General features: G+C 39.0%; 1 protein-coding gene across 1 annotated transcript; it reads right to left on the bottom strand.

The window, feature by feature from the left end:
* Nucleotides 1-7,951: 7,951 nt before the first annotated feature.
* LOC124251896 (olfactory receptor 51M1) lies at nucleotides 7,952-8,944 on the bottom strand. Its single transcript, XM_046684843.1, has one exon. The coding sequence runs from the start codon at nucleotides 8,942-8,944 to the stop codon at nucleotides 7,952-7,954; it is 993 nt and encodes a 330-aa protein (XP_046540799.1).
* Nucleotides 8,945-10,912: the final 1,968 nt, after the last annotated feature.

The raw sequence follows: 10,912 nt of genomic DNA on the forward strand, positions 1-10,912 counted from the left end.
TTGCCAGGATGATTTCCTCATTTTCAGCTGCTCAGTTGCTCCTGTGTTCTGAATTATCACCAAATCCTCGAAAGGCTGGCTGCATAAGACTCTCATCTTATGGCAGTGTCCTTGTTCATGTTCTATTCTAAAAGCTCATGAGGAGGATCTGTTACCTAGTCTGGTTGCAAGAGGAAATGCTCATGAATTTCCCCCAAATCAGCAATCTAGATTCATTTAGGTGTGGAAACATCATCCTTGTCATTGCTTTTGTACACTTTGTGTCATTTAAGATCTCTCGTTCCCAAAACATAGAGTTGATGGTTAAGCAACTACACTGGGATGAGGAAGTCTTTTGGTGAAGTTGAATAAAGACTGATTACATGCTTGGCACTCAGGTTTTCCAACAAACCGTTTAGAGGTAAGATTTCCTGTTCCTCCTCCATAGCTACCTCAGCTTGCACTCTGAGAAGAGCTCCATTCTACTTTCCCTGAAATTAACCAGAGATTAAGTGATCTCTGTTCACTAACAGCTTATTTGTGGGGATCACTTTTTCTGTTCCAGCTACAGCTTAGAGTCAGTCCTATCAGGAGTCTATCCTCCTACTTTATGTAAACATAACAATCTGTCAAACAAGAATTAGAACATTTTACAAATGGGAATCAAGAGAGGATAAATGTGTCATGGATGAAAGACTGGATTAGGAGATGCAGCAAAGATATTTCATAAAAACAATTTATTTTAACTTATTTCATTTCTCTGGCTGCTTTCCCATCATCATACTTCAGGGGCCTGGATGGAGGGGGCCATTGTTATTTCTATGTTTTTAACAATTCTTATTTAACTGGCAGCTCTTAGAAATCAAGTTGTTCTGTGCTTTATGGGCACTTTCTCCTTGAATTCTCACTATATCTTTATAAAGGATATACCATTTATTCCTGATTTTGTGGATGAGGAACTTGGCTCTTAGGATAAATTAATTTAAAACCATGCTAACTCATTCTTACAATGGTAATCAGAATCACAAGTAAACTATTAATTTATTGTTATTGCATTAATTACACTTTGATATAAAAACCTGTGGCAATTCGCAGTATTGAATTATGTTATTCTGGTCTCACTCTGAATCAATATCTATCAACTTTTTTTCTTAAGTATAGGTAACGTGTACGTACTTCTTTGCATGTCTTCTAATTTTTTTCGTTGAGACTGAACATTTTAGATAAGAAATTGCAGCATTCTGGATTTTAATTTTTTTCTGGAATGCTGTTATTGTTAGTTTTTGTTTCTTTTTATAATAACTTGCCTGGACTAAAACTAAGGGATTTTCCTCCCTTATGGTATGTGGCTGGTGATGCCTCTGCTCACATTTTATATTCTTATTTTGATTTTTTCAGCCTATCTGTCTAGGGTGTCACCCCTGTGTCTGCATAGTTATATGTTGTTTTCAAACACCTTTTCTCAGTAAGGTTTCCATCCTTGTCAATGGATTTGTGTGTGAGCTGGGGAATGCATCCAAAGATCAAGCAGTCCTCAAAGCTGACTTTTACTTTCTGCTAGGCCTCCTGGGTCTCTCCTGCACGTGCTCATAGTTCCCCAGTCAGCCATGAAGGTGTGGAGAGTAGGCTCCTGGCTCTCTCAATTCCAGAATCTCTGGGTAAAATTTCTCCGTGGTGCACTGCTTGCCCCAGCCTGGACCACAGTTTGCGGCTAGTACATCTCTGGGATTTCCCTGTTAATTTATCACCAGTTTTGCCACTGTTACGGATAATGCTGCTGCATTTTCACCCTCTACTCCAAATCATCTTCGCTCTTCAACAGCAAGATGTCAAAGCCCCATTCTGGAGAAATTACAGTTCTCACCAACCACAGGGAGTGGTTGGAAAGTAGAAGCAGACCCAGACAAGAATGTCATAGGCTTGCACTAATCCTACTAAATGTTCTAGCAGTTTTCCGTGACTAAATAGTCCTCAACTTGTTATTTGTGTTTGGTCAATTTTCAGAGTCCTGAAATGGTTGCTTTTGACAATTTTTTTTTCAGTTTTATTCCTGTGTTTGGGGAAAAGATTTGCTGAATTCTTTACATTGCTATAATTGGAAGTCTCCCATCTGTGGCTAGAATTTAAATGTAGTTATAGTAATAATGAAAACAGTTTGAAATGCATACGACTTATTACACATTTAACTTTTTTTTTCATTTATAGCATGAATGAATTCATATTTTGACCATTTACAAAATATTCATGACATCAGCACAGTCATAGATTATTTTTCCTTCTCATTTGGGACAAATTTCTTAACCTTGTTTGAACTCTAATAGTGAGAAATCCCATTCATTCAAATGTCATTTATCATATATTTAAGGCATTGTTAGATATTAAAAGATTAGTAGAGTAATGTCTAAAAAATTATATGAACATTTAAGATTCAGAAAAATGGAACAATTTCTGTCTTTTAAGATTAGTGTTACTGCCTGGTCTTGGGAAATCTGAATTCTTTTTCAATAATGGGTAAAAACTGGGTCATAAGTGAGTAAGTTATAGATGAAAAAGTATTAATAGTTTTAGAGAACAGATAGTTGACCAGATAAATAACCAGGGGCTTAATTTATTTCATGTTTAACTACAGAAATTAAGAGGATGAACAGAACTCAAGGAAAGTTTAGACCCAATTCAGATGCAATATACATTTACCACTAGTCCAAGTTCACTTTAAAATAATACTACACCACTTCATGGGGAGTGTGAGTACCTTATCATGACAAAATGGTCCTAATTCCTTCCTCCCATCCCTTGTATCATTGCTGTTGTTCATTTGACTTATATATAAGCATACATAAGCATATATATATTATTTATACATAAGCATACATAACTGAATACTTTATTGCTATTATTTTCAACAAAAACCTCTAATCTATTAGATAATTTAAGAACAAGAAAAATAAAAGCTTTTATTTTAGCTTCATTTATTCCTTCTACAGCACTCTTCATTTCTTTATGTAGATCTGAGTTTCCAACCTATATCATTTTCTTTCTCTCTAAGAACTTCTTTTAACACTTCTTGCAAAGCAGATCTTTGGCAACAAATTCCCTCTATTTTTATTTATCTGAGAAAGACTTTACTTCTTCACTTGTGAAGGATGATTTCACAGGGTATAAAGTTCTAGACTGATGGTATTTTTTCTCTCTCAACACTATATATATCACTTTGTTCTCTTCTTGCCTGCATGGTTTCTGAGGAGAAGTTGGATGTAATTCTTAGCTTTCTTCTTCTATATATAAGATGTTTTTATCCTCTTTTTTTTTTTTTTTAGGATTTTTAATCTTATCTTTGATCTTATGCAGTTGGAAAATGATATGCTTAGGTATAAATTTTTGGCATTCATCTTGCTTGGTGTTCGCTGACCTGCTTACATCTGTGGTTTTGTGTCTGACATTAGTTTTGGGAAATTCTGTCATTATTGTTTCATATGTTTCTTCTGTTCCTTTCTCTATTTCTTTTTCTTCTGGTATTATCATTACACATGTGTTACAACTTTTGTAGTTGTCCACAGTCCTTGGATATTCTGTTTTGTTTTTTTTTAGTCTTTGTTCTCTTTGCTTTTCAGTTTTTAAGGATGGTATTGAATATCCTCAAGCTCAGAGATTCTTTCCTCAGCCATGTCCAGTATAGTGACAAGCCTATCAAAGGCATTCTTCATTTCCATTCCAGTGTTTTTGATCTCCTCGTTTCTTTTTGCTTCTTTCTCATAATTTCCATATTTCTGCTTACATTGTCCATTTGTTCTTACATGCTGTACTTTATTCCCTACAGCCCTTCCCAATCTGACAATTCCAATGTCTCCGTCACATCTGGTTCTGATGCTTCTTCTGTTTTTCCAAATTGTGTTTTTTGCCTTTTGCTATCCCTTGTAGTATTTTATGGATAGTTGGATGTGATGTAAAATACCCTCCTCAGCAAAAAGAGGAGGATTGGCAGCAGATGTTAGCTCAGGGCTAATCTTCCTCAAAAAAAAAAAATTAATTTAGAAATAAATTCCTCAAGAAAGACTTTTGTTGACTCCTACATGATTTCAGATCTCACTATTATAGTTCCATTTGTGCCCCATTATTCTATTGAAGTCCTTAGAAAAATGGGTCATGATTGCTTGATTTGTGTCTGCTGTGCTGAGGGTAAAAGGAACAGCTGTAAACAGACTTTAGTGATATGATGGTGAGATGTGGTGGAGGGGAAGCATTCAATAGTCCTACGATTAGGTGTCAATGTTTTAGTGAGTTTGGGCTCCTGGACAGTGAACCTTAGAAGTATTTCTCAGGTTTTTTTTCTCTCTCCTTAGGTGGCATGGTATGGTTAGAGTGGGTTGAAGTTGGGTATTTCCCTTCCTCCAGGTCAGTTAGGCTCTGATAACAGCCCAGTAGGTTAGGCCCTGGTTAATTAGTTTCCCTTGAGGGCAGGCCTTGTTAAAAGACAGTGCTCTGACTTATTTGAATATACTTCCTTTTCTCCTCTCCCTGCTGAAAGGCCTAAGGCATTTTTCTCAGATATTTACTGAAGGACGCTGATAGAGCTTCTTGCAGTAGCTGGCAAATAATAGTCATTCAATACATTTTTATTGAATGAATAATCTGGTCTGCTCCAAAAGGGAAAATAGTTTCAGGTGTGTGTTATTATTTTGTTCTCCTGGTGTGTAAAAGGGAGCTGTTTGTCATTAGAAAGCTCTTCTCTTCAAGAGCAAGCCATGTTGAGTCGCCATTTCCAAGGACTGTTTTTCATGGTTCAACTTATTCATTTCCATGCGAGGTGTAAAACATTGATGAGTGACAGTGTTCTGAAGATCACTTTCATGCATGGCTCAATATCTTGGCGTATTTTCTATAGATATGCTGATCAACAAGTGGAACTCAGATTCAATTCTACTTTATGGACCCAATCCTGTGCTAAGCATGAATAAATAATAATGGAAAATAACATGGTGGTACCTGCCCTCATGTAGCTAATTATCTAGTGAGCACAGCAGACACAAATCAAGCAATCATGACCTATTTTGCTAAGGACTTCAATAGAATAATGGGGCACAAAAGAAACTATAATAGTGAAATCTAAAGTCATGTAGGAGTCAACAAAAGTCTTTCTTGAGGAATCCATTTCTAAGTTAATCTTTTTTTTTTTTTTTGAGGAAGGTTAGCCCTGAGCTAACATCTGCTGCCAATCCTCCTCTTTTTGCTGAGGAAAACTGGCCCTGAGCTAACATCCATGCCCATCTTCCTCTACTTTATATGTGGGATGCCTACCACAGCATGGCTTGACCAGTGGTGTGTAGGTCTGCACCCAGGATCTGAACCAGCAAAACCATGGTGGCCACCAAAGCAGAACACGGGAACTTAACAGCTGCACCGCCAGGCTGGCCTCTTAAGTTAAATTTTAAGGCCTTTTTCCCTAGAGTTATTATCTAGAGTTTCCTGTTTATCATTCTCAACATCGTTTTTAATATTTTTCATATATATTTTGTATCATCAGACTGCTTCATGTTCACTAATTTTATTGGTGAAATATGATATCTCTTTGTTATTTATTTTGTGCTTTCCAAATTTGTAGTGAAGGTAAACATGTTTTCAGAAATTTATTTGCACATTACTTTTTCTCTTCTGGGCATTGCTTATATCTTTGCTCAATTTCTTATTGGATTCCTTGTCTTTATTTTTTTATTGATTTATAGATGTTCTTTATCCTGGACACTATATCTCGATTTGCTCACCTAGACATGAGTTGTAGATATCATCTCTTAGGCCTGTTTGTATTGTCTCTTTGTTTTGGTGTCTTCTATTTTACTATATTTTAATACCTATCAACCTACCTTCCTACCTACCTACCAACCTACCTACCTATCTATTCCCCAGTATTTTCTTTTAAACATTTATGCCTTTAAATGAATGTTTTTTTCACATGTACTGTAAGGTAAAGATCAAATTCTATCTTCCTTATTAATAAAAAATAGGCTAGCACTGTTTATGGAATAATCCCACATTTTCCAACTGTTTTTAATATTATCCCTTTCAAGTACCATTGTATCTGGAGATCTTCTTCTGGAATGTTGTTACCACTATCTCTTCAACACTACCTGCTACCAACATCTCTCCCTTCATTTAGACCAGGCAAACAGAACAAAAGCCAAGATCTGAATCAGAAACCAGTCTAGCAGTTATCAACCATCTGTATACCACTCTAAGGAATTCTCTCAGATTATGCATTGGCTAAAGAAAAAATGAAGAGACACGGGAGGCTGGGATATGGGGACAGGAAAAGTGGCCTTGAGTGGAGGCAGCAGTGAGGTAATTCCTGCCCTAGGAACCTCTAAACTCTGAAGTACATAGTGAGAAAGAGAGAATTTAGTTTATTAAAGAGATTCAGCAGGTTTTCCTTTGGGCCCAGATCAGGCAGAAGGAGTGGTGGACTATATACAAGATTTCCCATGCCCTAGACCTGTGAAGAACAACTCTCGGGAATCACTTCCTGGTCTTAGTCATTTTAACCCGTGGCAGAGGAAGCAGAGTGTCCAGAGGGCCTGATTAAAGCAAGACCAGGAAAATGATGGGGAGCACCCCTTCAGATGCCATCAGAAAGGAGTCATCTTGGGCTTCCTGGAAGTGAAGAGGGAAAGCTTCCTTAGAGAGGTTCTGTCTCTTAGCTTTAGATCCCAATTTATGCATTTATGTATCCAGAAATTCGTTTAGTACCTATTTATGGAGTATCTATTATGTGCCAGTCATTGTATTTATACAGTTTTACTGGTGAAGGAGACATGTATAATTCCTCCAAGGAGCTTAATTTAGTAATCTATTCTGGAAGACCAAAAAAAAAAAAAAAAAAAGAGCAAACAAAACTAAAACACAAAGCAGTACATTACTATGTGACAAATGTTACAGTGGTAAATACAGGGTTGTGAGGGGACAGATGGAGCATCTGCTCTGGTGTTAGAGAGAAGGCCTGTCAGTGAAAATGTCAATGAGGAAGCAACCTCAATGCTGAGACTCTAACATGAATTTCATTTAGTCATTGACGGGCAAACTTCTCTGCTGATTTTAGGTTTTAGGTTCACTACCTCCTGAGCAATGGGATTATGATTTAGACATGCTTGTAGTAGTTTCTTTCATGGAAACTTTGTCACATTTCATGTCTTTGTGCAAGATCTCACAACTAACGTGCCTAGAGGCAAACGCTGACTTCACCATACTGTCAGACCTGAGGTTTGGGACTCATGGGCCCATAGGAAAGGTAAAATCAGAGATCAGGAGTCAGAGGTAGTGTCAAAGGCTTCTACTTGATGGAAAAGGCCAGAAGGGAGCATATCTTTAGATACATTTGGAGGGGTTCTGCCTGAATCAGCCATTAGGGGAGTTCTGATACTACCCTCAAGATTGTGACTCAAGGAATCAAAGGATAGTGCTTAGCCAGGATAGAAACCAAAGAGAAGCACCTTGGCCAGAAAGAGAAGAGGCAAGCAGTCCCAAGGAGCTGCAGGAGGAAGTGCATTTCCTGAGGTGAATTATAACAACTGACGTTTATCTGTTCTCTGCCAAGATCTGTTCTGGGTAATTTTTATTGTTTATTTACTTTTAGATTTTGTTTAGTTTCATTTTAGTTTTAGTTTTTGCACATTGATAATGACCCTTTAACAGAGTTTTTCTGTGGGCAGTTTTTGTTGCTACCAAAATAGCTAGATCTTGTATATAGGCAGAGGCATTATAATTCGAGCAACAGAAGGTCAGCATCCCTAACCCATAAATCAGGAAAGATACTCACTACATTTTATTTACTGCAGTGGAAAAAATCTTGGGGAACATGAAGTGTAATAATTGGTAAATCCTTGGCCTGATTTTGGGTCTTCTTCTAAAAATACCCAGTGGAATTTTTAGCAGTAAATCCTTGGCCTGATTTTGGGTCTTCTTCTAAAAATACCCAGTGGAATTTTTAGCCCCAGGACTTAGCATTTGCCTTTCTAAGACCCAGGAGCTTGCTTATGGCATGGCGGATGTCCTTGGTCTTAATACTGTATATGATTGGATTAAGCATGGGAGGCACAAAGAGGTAAATGTTGGCCATAAGAAGGTGGACAGCAGGTGGAGCATCCTTCCCAAAGCGGTGCACCAGGGACAATCCCATCATGGGCACAAAGAACACCAGCACAGCACAGAGGTGTGAAGTACATGTTTGGAAGACTCGAAGCCGCTCCTCTTGAGAAGTGAGTCTTGCCACTGTGTACAGGATGACACCATAGGACATAGCAATGAGCACCAGATCCAGCATCACAGTGAATACCACCAGAGCCAACCCATACAAGTTGTTGAATGTGGTGTCTGCACAGGCCAAGTGTATCACCTCCTGGTGTAGGCAAAAAGAATGGGAGAGGACTCGAGGCCCACAGTAAGGAAAAGCCTTCAGGAGGAGGACAATGGGAACAAGGGCCACAGGTCCCCGGAGGATGACAACCAGGCCTGCCCTGACCACTCGCTGGCCAGTGATAATGACAGAGTACCTCAGGGGGTGGCAGATTGCCACAAAGCGGTCAAAGGACATGACAAGGAGCACTGAGGACTCCATGAAGGAAAATGAGTGGATGCAGAACATCTGGATTTGACAGGCTTCAAAGTAGATACTATGGGAATTGAACCAGAAGATTCCCATAGTAGTGGGCAAGGTGGACATTGAGAGTCCCAGGTCAGTGAGGGCCAGAAAGGACAGTAGATAGTACATAGGTGTGTGCAGACGAGAGTTTGTCTTAACAATTATCAGAATGAAACAATTGCCCGAGATGGCCACCAGGTACATAAGGAAAAAGAGGATAAAAATCCAGTGTTCGATGGCTTCCAATCCAGGAAAGCCAGTGAGGTAGAGCATGGGGCTAAACTGAGTGATGTTGGGCAAGGTCATAAGCTGAAGACTGGGGGGATATTGGGCCAGCATTCCTCAGGGACTGAGCTGAAAATAAATGGATATTTTTGGTTATTAATTCTTCAGTTTCACTAACATTCACACCATTATTAGTAGAATCATGGCCTTCATCATCTTTGGTATCATCTACTTCACTGCTTTCAATTCAATCATCCTCACTACCTGATTGAAACTTTCTTTGATAGTACCACTTTCCCCAGCCTCACCTACAATTTCCGTTATTTCTATTTCTTCCCAGTCTCCTTTGGGGCTTCTTTTCACTGCTCATCCCCGAAATATAGCAGTTCTCATCCTTGGCAATTTTCTGGCAATACTTTACTTTTCCTCCCCAGGCAATATCATCACTCTTATGACCTCATTTACCATGCATATGTTGATAAATATCAAATCTATACTCCATAACTTCTCTTCTTTGTTTGATTTCCAGGCTCATATCTAATAGTATGCTGAGCATCTGTATCTAAACGTTTCATACTTATCTCAAAAGCGTGTGAAAAATATAACTTATAATCACTTCCTCCAAAAGAATTTTCATTTATTGGTTTTCATTAACTCAGTAGTAAAAGTATGGACTTCTGAAATAAGTTGAGGAAGAGATATTAATTTGAGAAATATTAGTATACAGGTAGAATGAGGAAATCTGAGAAGTGAACATAGAAAGTTTCCAGTATTGAGCCCTGAGCAAATCTGAAATTTAGAGGTGGAGAAGAGAAGACTCCACTAGAAGAAACTGAGGGGGAAAATGCCAGTTAGATAAAAAGAAAACCAAGAGAGTGTGGCCTTAGATACATTTCAAGAGGGATTAATGTTACTGAGAGGTCAAGGTAATAAGAGCTAAGTGACCAAAAGCTTTAGCAATGTGGAAGTCACAGCTGCTCTTGAGAAGAGCAGTTTCAGTGGAGTGGGTGCATATAAAATATCCCTGCGCACCCCTAAAAAGGCTACGTGCAAGATTTTTGATGCCCCGGGGCCGGCCCATGGCGTAGCTGTTAAGTGCGCACCTTCCTCTTCGGCAGCCAGGGGTTTGCCAGTTCGGATCCCGGGTGTGGACATGGCACCGCTTGGCAAGCCATGTTGTGGTAGGTATCCCACATATAAAGTAGAGGAAGATGGGCACAGATGTTAGATCAGGGCCAGTCTTCATCAGCAAAAAGAGGAGGATTGGCAGCAGTTAGCTCAGGGCTAATCTTCCTCAAAAAAAAAAAAAAAGATTTCTGATGCCCCCTGCTGGGATCATGGCCGCTTCTGGGCCAGAACAGCCACAGTTCCCAGATATTTTCTGCAGGACAACTTGAGTGGACAACCACGCCCAGCCTTGAAGTACTAATAAATCAGTTATATGAAAAAAAAAAAAGAGTGTTCCTGGGAGGACTGGAAGAGTGAGAGAACAGGTGGTCTAGGGCAATGTACTAGGATTCCAGGCAGTGATGAAGGTCCCCTTGCTGTTCAGAAATTCACAGTGGAACCAGTCAGCGTTTAGTGTGTTGTTAATCACTACATTTACCTGCTCAAATGCAGGAGAGAAGTTTGCAGAGAGTTGAATTTAACCAAATCATAGTTAGGATAGGCCAGCATGACTAAAGTTAAGGGTACAGGCAAAGGAGTGATTATGATGATGTACTGTGAACACTAAACTGGATAAAAAGAAAAGTTAAAACACGAGAGAGTGAGGGAGAGTAAAAAGGGATCATGGTTCTGGAGTATGTGATGGGATTGAATTGTTGATTTAAGGTAAAGGACAAAATCTTTGATGAGAGAAGATCAAGGAGCAGAGAGTCAGGCTGCTGACCGAATCAAAGGAGGGACTATTGAAGTCACTGAGAATTACGCCTGGATCAGTAACGGAAAGAGAAAAGTGCATCAGTGCAAAAATCTTCGGTGAATAAAGAGATGACTGGAAAGGTGGTTGGTGCATGCAACGTGGAGGAATAGCAGCGAGAATGCATGCTAGCATGAGCAGAAAAGATTGAGGGAAGAGGT

Source organism: Equus quagga, chromosome 14, assembly GCF_021613505.1.
Source record: "Equus quagga isolate Etosha38 chromosome 14, UCLA_HA_Equagga_1.0, whole genome shotgun sequence".
In the NCBI taxonomy this organism is placed as follows: Eukaryota; Metazoa; Chordata; class Mammalia; order Perissodactyla; family Equidae; genus Equus; species Equus quagga.

Excerpts from the sequence above, each read along its gene's own strand:
- LOC124251896 (XM_046684843.1), bottom strand. The coding sequence starts at position 8,944 with ATGCTGGCCCAATATCCCCCCAGTCTTCAGCTTATGACCTTGCCCAAC.